The 23,413-nt window shown below is 29.6% G+C and overlaps 1 protein-coding gene across 5 annotated transcripts in view; it reads right to left on the bottom strand.

Annotated features, from left to right (window-relative positions):
• Positions 1-23,413, bottom strand: part of Mp (collagen XV/XVIII-type protein multiplexin) — a 288,473-nt gene that overhangs the window by 241,872 nt on the left and 23,188 nt on the right. For all 5 annotated transcript variants that reach the window (XM_083092194.1, XM_083092195.1, XM_083092197.1 and 2 more), the window contains exon 2: positions 22,424-22,494. In XM_083092194.1, coding sequence (XP_082948320.1) covers positions 22,424-22,494 — 71 coding nt within the window. The remainder of the gene's footprint in view (positions 1-22,423; positions 22,495-23,413) is intronic.

Genomic DNA, 23,413 nt, shown 5'->3' with positions numbered 1-23,413 from the left:
AGAAAGATAAATTAATAGCATAAAAAATAAAGTAATTAAAAAAATAATATAGTATAATTTGATGTAAAAGATATCATATTTTCATTTGCAAAATTTTCACAAGACACTCGATAAACATCTCTTAATGAACGGCGAGTTGAAGACAATGCTTGAAACGTTTCTCGCGGGAAGTGTCGAGCGTATAACATGGAACTGGATTAACAAAATTCAGAGGGCACAGTATATTCTTTGGTATTGTTTTGGTTATGCTGCTGGCGTCTCTGTATGCGCTGCTAGGAAAAGCAGCATTGTTCGTTATTATAGCATGGGTAAGATTGAACTTTGGGGTCTCAAGACGATTGACGGTAACTACGGAGACTGAAAGCATATCGTAACCGTCTAGGAGAAGCAGAACAAGAGCATCAGGAAGTGAAACTCTGAATGAAGAGCGTCTATCCACTGCAGAACATTATTTGGAAATGTAATCGATTAACAGTGCACGATTAGGAAATTTAGAAAGAAAACTAATGGAAATGTTTCAACTATATATGATTGGTATTGATTTCTTTTGCTCATCTGATAATTTTAGGTAACAACGCAAAAGCTCCGTTGTATCTATAAGAAATTTATAACTTTTGCTAGAAAAGGAACATTTTTGTTAACAAATAACTACTCAAATAGATTCATATCACACAATGTTATCTATTTTATATAATAAATTATCTACTATTAAGTCTATTTTTATTAGATATAAATTCATTAAATATGTGTATGGCAATAAAAGTATCAAATATATCTCAAATTATTTAGTCAAAAATTGATATATCTATAAATTTCATAGATAACATAATTCGCGCGTTCCTATAAGATAGAATGCAAAAACAGATTCTAAAAATACTGCATAAATTTACAGAAGTGAAAAAATCATGTTATTTAATATCTCTTTAAACCTTTACTATAAGTTATTTTTGAAATATTTAGATTATAATTAAATTGAACATCTAATAATATAATAATGCAACATTTATATCTGTTATAAAATTAAATGAATTTAATCATTTGTCATAGATTTCGAACTTTAAATGAAATCAATGTTATTACATCAAGATGACATAAAAAACTTATGTTGCTAAATTTATGTAAATAAGTATAATTAATTCTCTTTCTCTCTCTATTTGTAAAATATTCAAATATTTCAAACATTATAATAAATTAATTTTGAAAATTTTATTTTTATTTTAGTATGTTCAGATATTTCCTTAAATTACTTTTCATGCTATGTTGATTATTTAAGACGGTAAAATTATGGATGTAAAATATTTTCTATTATATTTATACAAAAAATTTTGCGGTAATTATTCATAAAAGGAAGACTATCCATCGAATAAATATCATTTGATAACAAAAAACTTGGTAGCAAAATTAGTTATATATAAAATTATATGTAAATTGTATAATAAAATAAAAATTTATAAAATAAATTAAAAGCTAAATTATTATTAAAATTAATAATTTCAAAGTTATTCTAAAATATATATATTAATTAATTAATTAATTAAGTAATTTAATTTTAAAATTTATATTTTTAATATAAAAAATGTATAAAAGCTCTTGAAATTTTTTAGAATATATGATCTAATTCTATTAAATATATTATTTATATTAAAAATTAAATTGAAAATAGAAAATTTAACATTTAAAAATATTTTTCAGTTATTTAATGATAATAATAATTATAAAATGTATGATTTATTCAAAGTAATCTTTCTTACAAGTATTATTATTAAAATGAAAAAAAATTAATTAAATTTATAATAAAAATTTACATTAAAAAAATAAATTAAATTTTATTTTTAAATAATTATATTTATAATTAATAATAAAAATAAAATTTAATATATATTATTAATAAAAAATACATATTACATAATTGAATTATGCCTGTTTCTACCAACGTCGTTTAACTTTAATCTTAGCTTAACTCATTCTTTGTCTCTTTCTAAAGGAACAGTTAGAAGGAGACAAAGAGTGAGTTAAGCTAAGATTAAAGTTAAACGACGTTGATAAAAACAGGCATTAATAAAATTAATATAAATCATGAATGAATAATATTATACAATAAAAATGAATAAATAAGAAGATTTAGAAAACTTCTACTAACGTTTTATTGCGATCACGTTACCGCAAGTGCAAATTCTGGTTCGCAACTAACGTTAGACATTATTCGATGAACAGAATTGTGCAATGCAGAGTCTCAAAAGGTACGCCGCTGTTGAAACCAGAGACACGGAAAGGAACATAGCGCGACGAAGATAGAGGAGACAGAAGGACGGAGAAGATTCGATGGCGACGATAGTGAGAGATGAATCTATAAGAGGACAGAGACACGGAGATGGAGTCTAGGCGGAAGAGGGAAGTGAATCTCGCGGATGCGCCAGCTCTCTGATATGATTCCCAGAGCAAACAGGTACCGTCTTCCTTACCGGAAGGTAGACGCTGCATACCTACCTATCTACAACGTCTTCTACAGGAATAACGTCGCTCCCCTCGCCTGTTTGCCCGGAAAAATGGATTTCCTGGGGCACGCCCGTGCATAGTCTTTCTTCAGAAAAAGCTTTGGGAAGGGAATTGCTCTCCGCGCGAATCCGTCGATCTTGGCAAACGCGATATACAGAGCTATTAGCGTATCTCTCAGGGAGATTATTGGAAATGCGATTACCGCAATCCACGCTCGGGAATATTTGGTAAATTACCTCAAAGTGGAGCGAATATCTATTGTTAACCCTCGTACTCTACACGTTTCCGAACGTCTTCAGAATGCTAACGAGCACTCGTGTTATATATATCCTTATAATTTAATCGTAATTGCTAAAAAGATACTCCACAAAATTATAGGAGAACAATCAGCAAAAATGTAGTATCACACATTTCTTTCCATATTCCATGGAATATTTGAGAGGTAAAGAGTGTTTTTTACTATGACAGTTCATAATAATATCCGAGACAGCTAATTGTGAGGTTGCTGTCATGTTGTTATCAATAATATTAACAACAATACAATTGTTGGCAATGATTAATCATACTAATGATTATGCGATATAATTAATTAATATAATTAATCACACTAGTTATCTGGAATATGGACGCAATGCGATACTTATTATAACACAATTTTTACGTCGATAAGAATGCGTTTCGGCGACGATTTAATGCGCAGTGCATCATCCGTAGAAAAAGAGGTAAAAAATTACCATGTGAAACGCGTCCCTTCGTTGCACTTGCGGGGATAAAAGGTATATAATTGGGATAGACGAGACAACTCCATTGCACGTCGTTTCGACGTTGATCTCGTATACCCGGTACAACATCTGTCGAGGGATTTTTTCTATCTTTTTTGCCGCATCGGTCCTTTCGTCTCTCCCTCCCCCCTCCCCCTCTTTCTCGCATCCGTCTCTATCTCTTCTTTTTTTCTTCTTGTCCCCGATGAAACCTGTTCTTGCGGCGTCGGCAGATGTAAAGAGACGAGCACGAGTTCACCCAGCAAACACGTGTAGGCGCATATCAAGATGCCGTGAAAGCAAATAGCGAGAGGGCATACGACTCACAGTCGAGGTATTTAACGAGGAGATAGTTGCCTAGCTCTCGTTCGCTAATTGAGCGATTTATTACGCCGTATCGTCGGCCTGTCGCCGTGAGCTTATTGCACAATTGAAATAACGCCGCGCATTGATAGTGATCAATATTACTTCATACATATTTCAAACATGATATCAAATACATATTTCAAAGATGACTTTTAAAGAGCGACTTCTTTTGCTCAATAAATTTCAATTAAGATGTAAAATATATTGAATATTTTATCTCCTTCAATTATAATTTCATATTTTTTTAAATAATAGAATAAAACAGAGAGTATGTCAAAAGATACTCCACAAAATTATAGGAGAACAATCAGCAAAAATGTAGTATCACACATTTCTTTCCATATTCCATGGAATATTTGAGAGATAAAGAGTGTTTTTTACTATGACAGTTCATATATCCGAGATAGCTAATTGTGAGGTTGATAAGTAAATCAATGATTGCAAAAAGGAGAGAAAGACTAAAAAAGGCAAAAAAAATTTAATAAAATCTTGTGCAAAAAATCATATAAAAATAGATTATGATAATTAAAAGAAATAGAAATAAGTTTTCTAAAAAATAGCATAGATGCTTTTAGTTTAATTCGCGGAATATTGCAAATGTCTTTTTCAAAATGATATAATGTAAAATAATTTTATTCAGTGTTTATATCACAAAACGGATACTGTTAAAAAATTATTATTTTAGAATCAGTTTTTTAAAATAATATTGCTAATCTAATACATATCATACTCATCTATATATTTTTTTATTAAAATATAGTTAGATTTATTTTATCACAATAAAACTTTTGCAATTACAATTCTCTTTACTGTCATATTCTTTTTTGCCTTGTACCTCAAAATTCTTTCTGGCACAATCGATTATCGTCGATCATGATGCGATCAGAAATGAACATAGACTGACATATGCTGTCTAATAAAACCGCATCCAATAAAAACATATGGCCGTCTTCTATCCTCGGAGGCTCAAGATAAGTCCGGGATCGGGTTTATGGTGCTGAGCACGCGAATATACTCGACCAAAGTAAACTGCGGTCCTTTACTTTCCGTCTTTGCCTTTTTACCTGCCTTTGAGGCAGACCACACATGTACTCATACAAAAAATCGTATATTATGCAAGTTGAAATAATTGCTTGAATGTACATGTATCAAATATAATCACATAATTTTTTCTATATACGAAAATAAATAATTTTTAAATTTAAAGGTAAATTTGGAAATTGAAATAAAAATGAAATAAAGCAAATTAATATAAAACATATTATACATACATATATATATATATATATATATATATATATATATATATATATATACATATATATATATATATATATATATATATATATATATAATACACGTCTACATATATGTTATAACATATGTATATATATATATATATATATATATATATATATATATATATATACATATGTTATAACATATATAATCATCAAAAATTATTGTATATATATATATATATATATATATATATATATATATACAATAATTTTTGAATGTATTTATTGGAAGTTTAAATTTCTAAATAAAATTTTCGATAGCATGTAATAATATTAATATATAAAAATACCAAATTGGTTTTATTATAGACATTATAGGAAGCTTATATGAGATTATTATTTCCATTATATATTAAAATATTAATTTAATCCAATCCGGATTAAATTAAACTTAATGAGGATGTATTGAAAAATAATTAAATTTAATTAAAAATTATCAAGAAATTCAATGATTTTATAATCAATTAAAGCTATTTTTTGTGTTGTATTATAGAGTACACTTTAATAATGAAAATAAAAATGCCAGGTCCAAGCAAGCGTTAATAGCGTATTAATAGTTATTATGCGAATACGCATTATTCAAACGTATTATCCGAACAATGTACGCACATTCTGCTGAAATAAATTATTGAAATGGAATTGTTGCATATAATGTTCTGATAACATTTTCCATGAAGAATCTTCGTAATTTCAAAATTCTGAAACAGAGCTTTGATGTCGCTTTCAGAATGTCGCACACAGAAATGATAAGATTATATTTGAGGTGGTTGAAGATGAAGCGCATCGTTATTACAAACTTAATTAATAACTAAGCGCCCCAAATATATTTATTTATAATTTGTATATATAGACTCTAAACATTTCTATTTCGCATAAAGCAAAGTTAAAGAACACCATTTTTAAGCGACGATTTTTAAAAGTCTTATTTTCGCTCGAACAATACGAGTTACAAAAGAGGACCACAAGAGAGAATAAAATAAACAGTTCAGTGGAGATAGAAGAGAGAAGAGAGATAGAAAGAAATAAGACGAGCAACTGGAAAAAGTTGGCAGCACATGTGCTTTTGTGCTGTGCGTCAAGAATGATAAATGTTAGCGAAGGGTTCTTGTGGTCGTTCGATGACAATGGCCGCGAGACGTCGAGACTTTTAATATCGCGCATGAAAATTTAATAAATGTAAGAAAAATTAAAACATATATACGCCAAAATACTGCCTTTAAATAAAATTTAGAAATTGAATTTATGTTTCCCCAAAAAGATGTAATTATATATCTTTTATTTCTTCATATTATTTCTTATAGTACTTTTTTCTTCTTTTGTATAGAATTTATTATTTATTTTGTATGGAATCTTCTTGTTCTGCAAAATATCTTTTTTCTATAATTTTAGGAAAATTTCTTTATCAAAGAATTTTTCTATTGCAAAATAAAATTCTTCTCTCGCATTTAAAAATGAAATAAAAAAGATAATTATATAATTAAATATAATTTATTTCAAACAAAATAATTAATTACTTTAAATAAAGAGAATTTTTAATTAATAATATGCATTAGCAGCAGAGGGAATTATTTATATCTGAGAGAGATATGCTATGAAATCTTATATTCTCTATTAAATTTTTAATAATTTTAAATAAACAAATAAATTTTTAATAAATAAATAAATCTTTAATAACTTTAAATAAATTGTTCTATTGAAAATCTTGAAACAAAAATTGCATATTTTTTTTACAAATATAATATTTTATATATAATTATTATAAAAAAACTCGAGTATATCGATTTCACACATATATATACAAGCATTCGAATTTTTATTTATAAAGATATAAATATCTTAGAAGAAAATAATTAAAATTATCTTAATCTAAATAAATAAAAAACGTTTAAATTCTTTTAAAGAATAAAAATTTAATTACGCTTGATATATATATATATATATATATATATATATATATATATATACCCGAGTTTTAAATATAAAAGATCTACAAAAAAATGGAAACGAGTAACAAATCTAATAACGCGCTGTTTCGGAGTTATTCTCAAATATAATAAATTGCGCGAATAATAAGTAATACTATAAAAAGCGGAAACACGTATTTAAAAAATATTAAGAAAAATATTTTCATAACATGAATCACATATCTAATTACACTGATGTCATATGAGTGTTTTACGGATAGATAATACATTAAAGAGTATTGGGCGCTGAAGTTAGGAGAGAAAAGGCTGGAAAGAAGACGAAGAAAGAAGGTAGGATGGAGGGACTCAGACAGAGCGGCAGAAAGAAGGTCAGGCACGCAAGCATCCGTGCTTTTCCGGGACACCTGATGCAGAGTATATGTACTCCCACGCGGAGAAAAAAGGGAAGAAAGAAGAGAATGCGGTGGTGCATCTTTGCTTTTCGGTAAATCTCATGGAAGAATACAACCGCGGCAAGAATCAGTCACCGATGCGACTCTCATCCCTCGAAACAGAAGTGCATTTAATTTGAAATGCAGAGATGCACTCAGCGACACATGTACGATTGAATAGACGGCAAATAAAAGGAAAGATGCCTTGCATATTTTTACAGTTGCTTATAAACATACAGGAATATATAATATTATCTCACAGGATGAGTGATCAGAATGTATATACGTATGAAACGAACAATTTCTTGTATCAAAATTTTATTAGAAAAGATATAAAGATTTTCTCTCATGCACAATGTCTAACTTTCAATATCTTTTAAATTAAATTCGATTTGAAATTAACCGAAGGACAAGATTTGATCACTTATATTTGCATTTTGTAACACAATCTCTATTTTAATATTAGAAGATTATGAAGAAGAAACTATTTCTTCTAATCTTTTAATGTGTATGACAGTTCACATCATGTGGTTAAAAAGTTCATAAGATATTAAAAATATATGTTTTATTCGATATGTAATCACAGAGCGACGAGACTTTTTCTCAAAAGAGCAATCGCGTGCTGGGATTCGTTTTCGATCTCGGTTTCTCGATTAATGACCTAGGCTTTATTCCGTGAGTCGGGGCCGTTCGTCAGGCGAACAGAGTTGTTAGTGGTTTTAAATGTGAAACGTATGAAAGATTGTACTCTCTCTGACTGAGAGGGTAGCGTGTGAAACGGACGAAATCATCACCCTCAGAGCCTTGGATCCCCTGAAGCGCGGTACCCTGTTTTGTTTACGAGGCTTTTGTCTCGCGCGAGTGGTAACGGCCATTCGTTACCAGCCACTCGTCACGTGAAAGCCTCGTCCCGTAAGATAGGTGAGAGAAAGCTCAGCTGTATATTTCCTTCTCTGTACCTTCATTCATTCTCGCTTTCTCAGCTTGATCTCTTCCTCCTCCGTTCTTTTATCAGCGTCGTCGTTCCGCTCGCTAGCGCGCGCATAAGAAGATCTAATAAAGTTAACTCGCTTGGAGGTTCTTCAGAACGAGGTGTTCCTCGAGTGCCATAGTGTTCGCGCTACTTGTCTGTCATCGCTTTTTTGCGCGCTCTTTTTTCGCGAATGGCAAACTCGCGCACGCGTTACGATGAAGCAGGGACAAAGTCGTGCAGTGACTCGAAAGGCGACTCGGGAAAAAGTTTTTGTAAAGCACACGGATTTTTCACAACGCATTGTCAAATAGCTAATTTCGCACTTTAGAATTCGTCTAACGACTTATTTAATTAATTATCAAAGAAAAATCTACAGCTGAAATCTGCGAATTTATTTCAAATATAACACTACTATTCATTGAATTATTATTAGTTATGAGCAATCAAGATCTTTTTTAAGATTTCAAAAAATGTCTCTTTTTAAATAATATTTTTTTCCAAGCAATTTGAATCTTTATATGATTGAATCATTCGAAAAGTTTCAGAAAATAGGCTCGAACCTTTAATAATTAATTATTATATATAATATTGATATCCAAATATTATACATGTAAAAGAAATACAATTTCAATTTTAATAGCAAGAACGAAAAAAATAAAAAATTACAGCTATTGTATTAATTTAATCCTTCTATTTTTGTATGATTTGAATTTAACTTATTCAATGTGACATGCAAATTAGAAAATTTCATAAATATTTTTTAAACAAAAATACGCTATATTGGAAAAGCCAGCAAAATTCTCTCTCTCTCTCTCTCTTTCTCTCTTTCTCTCTTTCTCTCTCTATCTCTATCTTTATCTCTATCTTCTTCCTCGTTATAAATTTATCCGATGCGGACTACCTGCCGATACATAATGCTCTTAGGAAGCAAAATTGATTTTTTCATTCTCTTTCCTATCGTCTCTCTCGCGGCCAGCTCACCTCGCTTCAATTTCCGCCTGTCCCCTCTTTCCCTTTTGGTTCGACCGGGATATCGTTGTCGAGCTTTAATCCGCACACAACCGGGGCCGCTGAAAATTCCAGTATTTATTAATTTCCGACCGGCGCGGGAGCGACCGGTGCAATTACTCGACTGGGAAAGCATTTCCGATCAGCTGCTTATCAACTACGCTACACGTTCGGTCGAAACAATTCAAATTAGAAGGGATAAATTTATATCGTGAGTAAAGCTTACGAATCACCCTAAATTAGTAGAATATAAATTTTCTGCAATCTTTCATTTTTGTATTTCTCTTTTATAATTCGAAGAATACGCAATTCTACGTCATATTGACGTTTTTTTTTTTTACGAATTAAGAGGATGCCGGAGTCGCCTGTTTTATCGACAAAAACACCGTAATTTTCGGAAGTGTGCCATTTTTTATTGCCAGTATAGAATTAAAAATCCTTCTCCAGAATTGAAGTATACACGCAAACGGACACGTGAAAACTCTATATAGTATGAGATTTTATATTGAGAAAGAAAATAAGTATAAAATTACATTTTTATTTATCGACTTCTTAAATCAACATGGCGTCAGAGCTGTCAACTTGTACAAATATTAGCTTCTTATAAAAGTTTTATAGCTTTTATGCATAAAACAGTAGTTTTCACGATTGTGTACTACACCGTAGAACATTGTCGAACTATAAAAACTGAATTTAATTGCCTAATTAATAAATGGCATTCTTCCGAAAATTTCAGTCCGTATGTACCTGAAATATCGGTAAAGTAGAGTGGAAAAAGCAGTGCATCTTCTTTATAAATAACGTGATAGAGAAAGATACGGGATGAGAATTAGATGAGGGCGCTGTAATCGTGTAAGAGTTCGCCGTTCAGTACAGGATCCCCTTAAAAGAAACGAGTAACAAATAAAAAGTTTTTTTATAATTTAATATATATATTAAATGTATAATATATCTCGCATATATTTTTTCCAATCAATTTTTAAATCATTTTATATATTATTAAGCAACAAATAATAGAAATGCAATATAATAAAACCAAAGGTGATTAGATTTTATAAAAGATTCAAATATATGTTTAATAAATATCTTATTGATCGGTAAGAAAACAATATAGATGCAGAAAAATAGAAAAGCATTATCATCAACGGGAAAACGAGAAATACAATGGCAGTGAAAAAATAACGTTGAAGAAATAAGAAAAGGTGTACAGGAACGAACATCACAATCACGATTGTGTTTTATTTCACGCGCGATAAATATATCCCCGTTTGTTTTACGAGAGCGTCCGTCCGAAAACAAGATCGCTGCTCGCTTTTTACATACCACTCTCTCACGTTTATCCCGATGTGGTATGCTGTTAACGCAAAATCGAATCACTCTGTATTGATAATTTTGAATAGTAGAAATAATGAAAACAAAATTTTTATATATCAAAATGTCAATATTTTTTACTTATACATGATTTACGCGAAGAATAACAATTAGAAATAGAGGATATATATATAATTAAAAATTTGAAATTTAGATTAATCAGAATCATAAATGTTAGAAAATCCTTATTTCTAAATTAATCAGAGAATTAGAATTCTATGATGAAAATAAGATTGTTTTATCCAAATTAATTTAAAAAAATATGTTAAAATATTTTTCCGACGATGGTAGGTATATTATGTATTTTATTTTCGTTCTCTTAAATGTCATCGTGATGCAATTCGGACGACCGATAATTCCTCTGAACTATAGAATCGTCGAGCAATTTGTCGCATGGAAATATCGAGGACGAATGACCGAATTAAAGCTAAAACGAGATGTCGCCGGAGAGAGGACAAGTCGTGAACAATTAAATCCCATTCTCTGGAAATCGGGAAAGGCTGCCTTTTGACTCCGTTCTCTGTCCGTGACTGATGAATTGCACGTGTCGCGAAGCATGGAATATACGAGCGAGTGAGTTACAACGAGGGAATATCGTCATCAAAATTAATGAGCTCGTCTATTTGTTCCGATAAATCCGAACGCGATATGAGTGCACGTTTAGTTTACGGGAAAATTCACTAGATTATCTGTAACAACTGGAAATGATAATCGGCTAATCAGATTTAACACTAAATTTACGTACGAGCTAATTTCAAAGGCTTTGGAGCATAAAGTTATTTCTCGTTATCTATTTGCAGATTCTAAATTTTGACGTTTTATAGATATAAGTCATATATATTTTATAGATATAAATTATTTATAAAGCTATAGATATAAGTTATATAGATATAAGTTATATTATAGATATAAATTATTTATAGTTTTAGATATAAGTTATTTGTCAATATTAACTACATTTGGATAAACTTCCGAAAAAAGCATATCCCCGATTGTTCTGAAATTTTACATACTAATTACATACTGCATTTCAACGCGCTGATTATGAATATGACAATAAAAATTGGCGACGAAGTCATCTTCAAGGTCAAAATGAAGAAAAAAATAGCTTCTTTTTGTATATTTTCTTTATTATCTTAATAAAAATATTGATTTTAGTAGAAAAAGTTTCAAATAAAAGTTATATTTCTCTTAAAAGTGCAACTTTTATGTTCTATACATTATTACTGTAAAAGCAGTATTTTTTACGAGAAAAACGTAATTTCTTTTTATTTTAATAAAATCGTTAAATTTTTTAAGTTCATCTACTATTTTGGGACGTTATCATCCTAGAGCCTATCCTTCGTATGGAAAGTACATACGTGGATACAGTTTCCTGGGGCTTCCCTACGGGGGGACTTTACTTTCGAAAGATATAACCTAACTCAAACCTATTTATGATTAAAAATTAAAATTCGATTTGAGGGTGGATCTTGCTTTGCGTGGAAAGTTACAAACCCATGCAGAATTATAGAAGCATGGAAGCCTTAATCGGAAGAACATCCAAAATATTAATTTGCATTTTTCTCATAAAATACTGCTTTTGCAGTAATAATGTATATGACATAAAAGTTGCATTTTTAAAAGAAATACAACTTTTATTTGAAACTTTTTCTACTAAAATCAATATTTATTAAGATAATAAAGAAAATATACGAAAAAAAGCTATTTTTTCTTCATTTTGATTTTAAAGATGACTTTATCGACAATTTTCATTGTTCATATTCGTATTTCATATTCGTAATCAGCGCGTCAAAATGCATTAGTATGTAAAATTTCAGAACAATCGGAGATATGCTCTTTTCAGAAGTGCACCTATATTTGCATATAAATCTTAACATCTTTGACATACTATCTATTAATTCATCAGTCGTTAGTTAAACAGAAAAAAATATTTAAATAGCTGCTAAATCAGTTGTAACAAAATTTAAACTTTATTAAAATTATTAACTTATTAACTTAAATTTATTAAAAGATGTAATGTTTATTTATTATATATATTAATATTTAGAAAAATATTTCTGTTTATAAATAAAAATCACACATATACTAATTTTTAAAATTTTAAATTTCTGATATTAAATAAAATACATGGAAGTTTTATTTGTTAAAAAAATTCAAGGACAATTCAGAACAATTTTTTATCAAGATTAATCTTTTAAAATTATAATTTGTTTCTAATACGCACTTTTTAAATACTTTTATTGCAAATAAATAACTTAAGACTCGAATAGCAAGTTTTTTTTTATAGAATTACAACACATCCAAATTCACAACGCGCGTTACAATGTTTACGCATTTAATAGCGACTGGTGTTGAAAAATCGAAAGTTACTGGTGAAACAAGCCACAGGATATGAATGAAGATCCACTGGTTGATAAATTGCAGAATTATGCACGCGTGAGAGACAAGAGGCGGTGGGAAGATGTTACAAGCAGACGATATATTGTAGGGTGGGTTAGCTGTAAAGAAAAAAAAAAGAAGCCACGGAGATAGAGAAAGAGATGGCAAGGAGGAGGGGAAATAGCATAGGGAAGGTGAGGGGAAAGTGAGCTTTGAAATATTTTATACTTTCCGAGCACGCTTCGCGGGGCCAATATGTCTGCCCCGGGCAACAAGCGACTGTATCACGTCTCCGCGATTTTGTACGGTTTTTGCATTCGATCTTTGCTCCCGTTTTACGCCGCTGCTGTTGCACGTTAAATGCATAACGCTGCATCCTTATTTCTAAACAGCTTGAAAACGTCGAATAAGGGTAAAGCTTTCATAAAACCGTCATGCGTAATTTCGTTTAAGGAATGGCAAACTTGCAAGAAAATGGAGTGAGCAGTTTATACGCAAAAGAGCTCTATGCATCGAAAAATCATTTTAACATTTATCAATTTTTTCCAACAGATGGTCTAAATTCGCATCTTAAAATAGTGACTGTAAAAAAAACTCTTACTAAAGAGAAAGAAATATTTACAATAATCTATGTCTGTTACAATGAATGTGACATAAGGGTGAATTATATACTGATCAAAAGTATTGCATCACCCCTAAAAGACAAAAAATGCGCGCAAGTAAATGATTAAGTTTTTCATTTTTTCTCTTACTTAGTTGTTTTGTCCATGTTCTTCAAATATATGAAAAGTGTATATTTATCAGTCATTCGCGGTTCCTAAAATTAGTTAATATACAATTATTATGATGCTTTTTTGATACTGTTTAAAATGCATTATATTATCGATGCTTTTTAACATAATCACTTTAAATATAAACGATTTTATGTCAACAATATATGTTACATAAATATATTATTTATTTCTCCCCTTTACAATCTCTCTCAACAATTGTAGGATGTATTTGCATACATATTGAAATACAAATCAATAACAAATGAGAAAAGCTATTGTCAAGAGTGTCAAGAATTGCTGCACATAGCGGCAATATTGAAAACAAAAAGAGACTATTTTGGAGAATCAAAAATTTAATAGTTCTATCATTATTCGTTATAATTTTTAATTTTTACGATAAAACGATATTAAAATATAAAATAACAATAGTAAAATATAATTTGTTTTAATATTTATATATTTTTTTGTTTATTAATGTAACTTTCTATAAGTGATATAACACTTTTGACCGATGGTGTACATAATATATAATGCGCACTTATGTGTGATGCTTTAGTTATTAATATCTATTAACTACATTCCTTTCTTGCTTCAATGATGACGTTATGTTTCGTCATCTAAAAGTGCATATCAACGCTAAATACAATTGATGAAGTATGCGCTTAGTCATTATGGGTCAAGATCATGGAAATATGATTTCACTCAAGTGCAATAAAAACAATCTTCGTGACTCATTAAATGGCGCCTCGTAGCAATTGGATTTAATACTTAAGTTTTCTTACGTATTATAGCTAAACTATGTATACATAAAATATAGCGCAAATTACTCATTTATTCTGCCGAGCAAGTGAAACAGCAGTAATTTCTTACATTAATTACATTAAATTTGTTACATTATTTAAGTTATTATTATCATACCGATTCAATATTTGATTACATTCCTTTGATAAAGCAAGTAATATTATGTCCATAAACATTTGACAACTGCAAAATAAATAAAAATATTTATATATCTTTTATATTTTTTATATTAATAATAATCTATTTAAATGTACTTAAATTAGAAATCTGTCTAAAATATCAAGTTAATTTTACAAATAAGACATACATATGTATTTTAAATATGTATATTTTATTATCAATTTCAAACAATCAATTCAAATAATTATTTCTCTCATAAACATTAAAATATTTATAATACTTTTTTGCTCGAATTTATTCTTATGTTATCTTTTTTTTAGATCTCTTTCTTTCTTATGACTTACATTTATTAGATTTCTTTTCCCATATTTTATTAAATTACATTAATTGTTTTATATGAATTAGTATTACAGAAATTAGACGTAATTAGAAAAGTGATTAGTTTGGAAATAAATTAATCATTTTAAACTTTCTGATTATTTTTCTTAATATATAGTATTTGAAATATGATTAATGCAAGTTTATACATTTTAAATAGAATAGGAAAAAATATGGCGATTCTTTTAAAATTATCATATTTAAAATAATAATTTCACTTTCCTATACGAAATATAAATTTTCAATAAATATTGTATTTAAAATAAAATTACTCTAATGTATGATCATTTTTGATAATTTATATTTTAAATGTGCTAATTTGTATGTGATAATTTATATTTTAAATATATCTTTCTCCAATGATTAAATCAACATTTTTAAATTAAAAGTTGGAAGTAGAATATCAAATGTCATGTAGATATCTCTAAGATATCTGTCTTTTCTGAATTTCTTAAGTTGTAGAATGACATTTACTTTCGAAAATGTCATTTACTCAACCTAACATGTTGCAAGAAGTTACAATACGAATACGCGCCAGTGTTAACAATAAATATGATTTACGAAGTCCGACATGCGTGGCGAAGTAAGGACAGGCTTAAAAAATCGCTTGATTGTCAATGATCGATGAGTCATTGTGGATCATTGGATCCAAACGTGATTACGAGACGCACTCACGCACATCCGATCGACGCCTACATCCGGCACGTATCTTGGCACGTTTCTAAAAAGAAATACTTCTTGTGACAGTGTGTCGTAAACGTTTCCACGCACCGCCTTTGTATCTGTCTTCATTTTCGCTTATCATGCACGTCATCGAGTGCTATTAACTTGCCCGTATTGCCAGATTATCTTAAGCATTACACGGCATGATAATTAATTATACTCCGTTCATGCATTAAAAAACATTTCACATAGAGAATGCTTTGAAATTCTAATGTCAAGATATATAAGATTAATATGCCGAAAGTTCTTTTTTTAAAAGTATACGCACAAATATATTATTAAAAATAGAATCTCTTTCGAAACTTATATTTGTGAGATTCCGCGACTAATCTCAATTTTATTATGTTAAAAAAAATAGAGATTTTTAATAAAAAAATTTGTTGTAGTATATAAGTTTAAAAATTTTTATTTAATTCGTATACTTTTTATTCTATTTACGAAAACACATTTTAATCGTGTCTTGTTTAATTTATAAAAGTAACTTTATAAATTCGAGCTAATTGCATTTGCATATTTTATATATGCAATGTAAAGTATATTACACAATACTTAATTCAAAAGACGTTAAATTTGAAAAATGTTCAAATGAAGTTTTGTTGCTAATTGAGTTTATTTAATTGAAAGTTTTCGAACTTGTCACTTATATGTAGTTTAATTATTGATGAGGATTGACTGGAAAACTTTATGGCGGGCATCTGTTAACAGACTAACCTAAATTAACAGACAGAAGTAGAACTTTTCAACAGTAGGACACGATCAATCTAAGCGTATAAAAGTATAATTTGCGACTCGTCTTAATTTCGTTCTCGTTTCAGGAAGTGGTAGGCGAAAAATAAACTAAGAGGACGGTCGCATTTTCCTACACTTTTAACTCTGCTCACAGATCGCGGTCTCATAAATTTTAATCATGCCGACGTCTCATCTGTTTTTAGAAAATTAGACTATCCAGTGCTCTTTACTGACGCAGCGATACGCGGTGTGTCTAGCATTCCTTTATTTTCCATAACGTCAAACCTAATATTTTTCTTTTATTAGCCAGGCTTCGTAGCTGCTTTCTTTGGAACATGCTGAATGGAACATTGATAACATGAATAAAAGCAATCGACGCACGTTGTCCTATGGAAATTTTTCATATGAAAATTTTTCACTCGCAGTATCATATATCAATAATATATGCATTTTACGTACAATATAATGATATTTAATACATATGCTTTTTTCTCTATCATACAGATGCAATCTTTTTCCCTATAATTTACTATAAATTTAAAAGGATATCACTTAAAGGATATCATTTATTTATTTATTTCTTAAATGTTGTTAATTTAACCATAAAATCAAAAATTTGTAAAATTGAATCTGAGAAACAATTGTTAACTTTAGAATTTATTTTTATATTAAATATGATAAATTTTACATTAAATATCATTAAATTTTACATTAAATATCATATATAATTTTACGTTTATTATTTTTCGTTTTACATTTTTTTTTAAATACAAACTAATTTTCTCATACATTATGTCCTGAATTTGTTTTTTTGCAATTTATTGCAAAGACATGTAATTTTTAATATATGGTAATATTTCGAAAATGCACGAGCACTGAAAGTCTCTATTCTTACAATTGTAACTTGATGCTGCGAGAGAAAAATTCGACAAACCTTTTCCTTTATCACAAAGATTAGATTCGATTTTACTACGTACTCTACCTTTAGTAGCATATATCCTTCTGCATCAAGAGGAGAATTGCGACGAAAAGATCTCAAGAGTGGAGTGCAAGCGTTTCCCGCAAACGCACCGCGAGAAAGAAAACAATGGTTTTCTTGATTCATTGCGATCTTCGATATAGAGAATAAAAGAACCGTTTAAAAAGCCAGATATATATAAGAAATATTTTCCGGTGAATAAATCCGTGCGCGGCGCTGCCGCAATAAAACGCATTTATCCTTGCCTCGAGATAAATTTGCGGAAATTGGATCTGAACGCCGCGCACGATTTCCATCCGCTTTGGGAAATGCGTTTAATTTTGCAGTTTTTTGCATGAATAAGAGGGAGAGAAAGAGAGATAAATAGATTCAAAGAGAGAGAGAGAAAGAGATCTCGCGTGCGCGGTCGACAAGTAAAAATGGGGAACACGATTCTCTGCCCGCATTATACATCGCGCTGAAGATTATTTCCACAAATCCCGTAATCTCGCGCCGCTATAAAATGGATAGAAATCGCGTCCGGTTACGATAGAATTTTTAATCTGCGCGAACGGATCAAATCGACACAAAAATCATGTCGGGCGTCGCATCGCGTATCTCGTTCGATTCGATTCGCGGGTCCGATTCAATCTGTCATCGGAACAAAAATTGGCCATCTTTATGGTCGTCTATCGCAGTCGATTGTCGTTCGCCGCTGTTCGCGAATCGCTCTATCGAAATCACGCGACTGTAAATCAACCGCAGAACGCGCGATGCCAATTTATTTGTTTTCATATCCGTATTGCAGTGCCTTGTCAAAATGTTCATTCAGTCGACAACTAATATGTAAACATTGTGATGTATATTATACATTACCGATCAAAAGTAACATTAAGTATTACAAGTAGAAACTAGAAACAAGAAAGTCGTTATTTTAATGAGAGAACAAACAATATATAAATATTACTAAATACGAGATACATAAATAATTGATATGTAAATATTAACGAAATATATAAATATTACTATAGTATATATATATATATATATATATATATATATATATATATATATAATATAGTAATATTTATATATTATATAGTGTATACTATGGTAATATTTATATATTTCGTTAATATTTACATATCAATTATTTATACACATATATATATATATATATATATATATATATATATATATATATGTATACGAAATTATATTTCATTACTGTTATTTTATACTTTAATATCGTAAAAATCAAAAATTATCACAAATAACAGAAATATTAAATTTTTGATTCTCTAAAATAGCTTTTTTGAATACTACGCTTGACATACTTGATAACCATTTCTTTTTTTATTATTATTGATATTTGATATTCCCAATATGTGTACAAATATTCCTCCAATTATTAAAGGAGATTATAAAAAGGAGAAATAGGTAGTACATTTACATAATGTATATTAATGACATAAAAAGCGTTTATAACTAATGCTATATTAAAAAGCATCAGTAATATAACGTATTTTAAACAATATCTAAACAAGTATTATAATAATTGTATATTAATATATACAAGTATTATAATAATTGTATATTAATATTGTATAATAATATAATAATTGTATATTAATATAATAATAATAACTAATAATATAACTAATTTTAAGAACTAAATAATAAATAATATACATTTTTTATATTTTATGAGCGTAGGCAAAACAACTAGAGAAAAAAATAAAAACTTATTTGCATACTCTGTATTTTTTGAGTGTAACGCAATACTTTTGACCGGTTTATGTACATAACAAGATAACAAAGTTCAAGATAATTAATCACGATAATAAACTAAAGAGACAAATTTAAAATTTTAATAGCTTGAAGATAATTTTTGTTAAAAAATTTTTATGTTATTATCTCTTCTTATAACTTAATATCCTTGCAAATAATTGGAATCTACAATTCTGGAAAATTGCAAGATTTCTTAAGTTGCTTTCCGCAAGCGCATTGTAGAACTTTGCAAACTATTCAGATCTTGAAACAATATATTCCTTTGTAGAAAAGTTACGAGAACGATTCATAAAAGAATGAACGTTGCGGAAGGCGGCTCGAAAATTCTCATTTCTACATCGCCGCGCAATCGCGATTGATCGACGAGCAAGTCGTTAAATATTGACGAGGTAGACGGTAGGTGCAAAAAGTGATGGGGTTTCCGCGGGAAACGAAACGAACAGGATGGATACAAATGAGGCTGCAGGGATGAGCAGCGTTATCTCGTATCCTGCGGGAGCTATTCGTTCCAAGGAGCCGCCCCCTTCTCTATCCTGTGCACCATCGACCCCCTTTTGATATCGCCACTCTTTGACGCCCCCCTCGCAGCCACCTTCGTATCCGCTCGTGATAAGAGAAACGCGAAACCGATTCTTCGTTAATAATTCGAGATTGCAATCATCGCGATCTTCTGAACATTTTCAATCTAATCTTATTGCGCGAGAAACGCGAGGGTCAATGCTTTTTCCGAAAACATAGAAAGTGAATGAACAGTTTTTTAATATATTACGCAAGAGTAAGAACGCAAATTGAAATCCTGCGTTAATTTATCCTTATTACGACAAGATAAAGTGGCAACGTCGTTTTTCTATTGTTTTATTATTCTTAATAAAAACGGCCGGTGCTAGATTAAATTTTCTTTGCGTTTGCGGAGCGCCGTCGCGGGCTATGAGATTCTCGCGGAGGAACCAGGACGCGACGAAAATAATCATTACATTTCAAGAAGAGACAATAGACAATAATTATGCTCAAAGATACTGTTTTATTAACTCGTCTCCCGTAAAATGCGGATGAGTCATTTAACGATATTTGCCATTTTTGAATTATTATTTAAACATGAATTATTATTTTATTACGTAAGAATAATCTAATTTTTTCTAGCCATTTTTTTAATTACAGACAAATTAAAATGGCATTTCATATAATCGTATTTGAGTTTCGATCGTTTTTTTAATCGAATTAGAAATTAATTATGTATACAATGTCAGAAATACCTGTCGCATTTTAACTCTTGAGAGTCAGGAATAAGTAGATATTGGAATAGTTCTAAGTAGAACGAGAACACACAGCGCGAGATTACGGGATTGCGGCATGTCTGACCATACGTCGGCTTTACTACTGCGGAGGTGAGCAACTGGCGGTTCTCTTGTCAGGAAGGGGAAGTGAAAAATCCTCAGATTCCCTCAGGAATCGTCGGGGTATCCTTATAAAACTGGCAGATTAGAGTGAGACGTGACGAGAGCACAAAATCCGCTCTGAGTATTAAGCATCCCGTCGATGCGAACAGAGCGTATCGCACCGTTATATTTGGACATAGACATGATCCGGCGACATAAGACGAATAAAATATATACGATATAGACGAATTAAATATATATTATAAAAATATAATCATTTTATCATGGAAAAAGAACATATTTTTATCATATGAGAAACGAAATTTTGCATTTTGCAACAGATTTTAATAGAGTTTGATTTCTCTGTAAAGTCCAATATGTTAGTATATTAAAAGTATTAACAAATATGAAAAAAGAACATTTCAATTTATTAATGTAAAAATATCGGTAGGGCGGATTGTAAGCTTTGTGAGTTTTTTAATTATTTCCGAACTTGCTATCAAAAGCTTTTCATGTACATTGAATAATTAATCGATAATGGTATGGCGGTGTAACGACAATGTTGAATAATTCTGAATTGACGAGTATTAAATTTTCAAAAACATTAATATTAGTTGCATGTAATAAAGTGATCAAAAACATTAATATTAGTTGCATGTAATAAAGTGATCAAAAACATTAATATTAGTTGCATGTAATAAAGAAATATTGGAAAATATTAATTTGTAAGTATAAAAGAGCATAATGAGTTAAACAAAATATAAATATAATAGATATAAAACATAAAAATTTAAGTGTATGACTTTATATAATTAAGATTTTATCCAGAAAGAAAGAAGAAAACAATATTGCTTTCGTTACGAAACGAACTAGAAGAAACGAAAACGAATAGTGGACATAAAGATTAAAAGCAAATCGCTCGATCTCATTACAGTCGACGAATTGCGATCTCATCAGTATAAATTGTTCCATTCACAGTTTCAATTTATTGTGTACTGAATATCTTGAAAAGAGAAGTATCAGGAACTCAAATTAAATAAAAATTTGAAGAGACATTTTTTATATTAATATGGATTTTTACTCAAAACAATAAATAATAATAGTAACACTGTGCGAAAAATCAATCAAATAAAATGTTTATAATATAATTCGAACAGTAAAGGATTTATGATATACATTTATATGCAAGTTATGCTGTGTTATTTAATACAATCAGCTACACGTATTCTATATTAATATATTATTGTTATTGATATATAAATAAATGTTCAATACTATTTAATAATGTTTAATACTGTACACAAAATATTAAACATTCATTATTTATAACGAAAAAAGTGTAGCTTTATTCTTGTATCTTCATTTGATACTTTTATACAGACTTTATCGCAAAATGTTAAAATATAGAATGCTACTTGTATTAATTATAGATATTAAAATCAACGTCCCTGTCGCAACATATATATAAATTCATGCACATTCGTGATAATTTGTCTGCAGCTCTTATCGCTTGGTATCATTATTCATTGACAAAATACATTCCGTACTTAACATAGTAATAAATCACCAGTCACGTAAAGGGGTGTCGTCGAGAAAAAAGCTGCTGAATATTCTCGCGCAGAAACCTCGCTCGGAGAGAATCCCCCGAGGAGAATATTGCAGGGAATCGTCAACGAGTAAGATATCCGGAAACAGATAGGGGAACGTACAAATCCTCGTGAGAGTTCGTTAGCGCTAAAAATTAACTTTGTGAAACTCACCCTTTTTCTCGCCGAAAAAGTCCGCGCGGCTGCACGTCGCGCACAACGCGACAAAGATCACCAGTGACGATCTGCAAACAATTATATTTCTCACATCATTAATCATCATCATAGTTTCTTAATATCTGGCAGTAGTAGCGTGAAGCGCAAAACCCGAGAGAGATACACTACCGGTCAAAAGTATTACACCACTTATAGAAACAGATAAGTAGTTATTTTATTAAACAAAGCATATAAATATTATCGATATATGTTTTACTAGTGTTATTTTCTACTTTAACATAAAAAATGAAAAATTATAACAAATAATGACAGAAATATTTAATTGTTGGTTAAAATAGCCTTCCTTTGCTTTCAATACTGCCATATATATGTATTATTCTTTATAATAGTTTTTTTAAAGTTATTACTGATATTTCATTTTACAAATACTTCCACAGTTGATGAGCAAGATATATTCTAGAGAAAAGAAATATAGATAATACATTTATGTATTCCGTATATTGTTGACAAATAGAAATCGTTTATAACTATGTTTGTAACTATAACTATATATAAATCATTCATAATGCAATTATACTTATAAAGAGTATCGGTAATATAACGCATTCTTAAACAATATCAAAACAAATATTATAATAATTGTATATTAATTAATTTTAAGAACTGAATAACAAATAATATATACATTTTTTATATTTTATAGATATGAGTATAACAGCTAGGGGAAGAAAATGAAAAACTTAATCATTTATTTGCATTTTCTGTATTTTGGGAGGGGGGATGATGTAATACTTTTAACTATTATTGTACACGTTACGAGAAAACATCCCTAATTATTAAAAGTAAGCAACATATGTTGCCAATTAATTTTTTTTGTTACTTTAGTATTATTACTAATAGTATGGCTGGTAATTAATACTAATTAAATAGGGATGAAAAACGGAATATTTGGAACAGTTGGAGCAAAAATAATTAAAAGGCGAAAGG

The sequence above is a fragment of the Camponotus vicinus genome, unplaced genomic scaffold (assembly GCF_025532165.1).
Source record: "Camponotus vicinus isolate PSW18456_S1 unplaced genomic scaffold, iyCamVici1.0 SCAF_2, whole genome shotgun sequence".
NCBI classification, from domain to species: domain Eukaryota; kingdom Metazoa; phylum Arthropoda; class Insecta; order Hymenoptera; family Formicidae; genus Camponotus; species Camponotus vicinus.
Note: the sequence above shows the minus strand (reverse complement) of the source record. Positions and strands in the feature narration are given on the sequence as shown.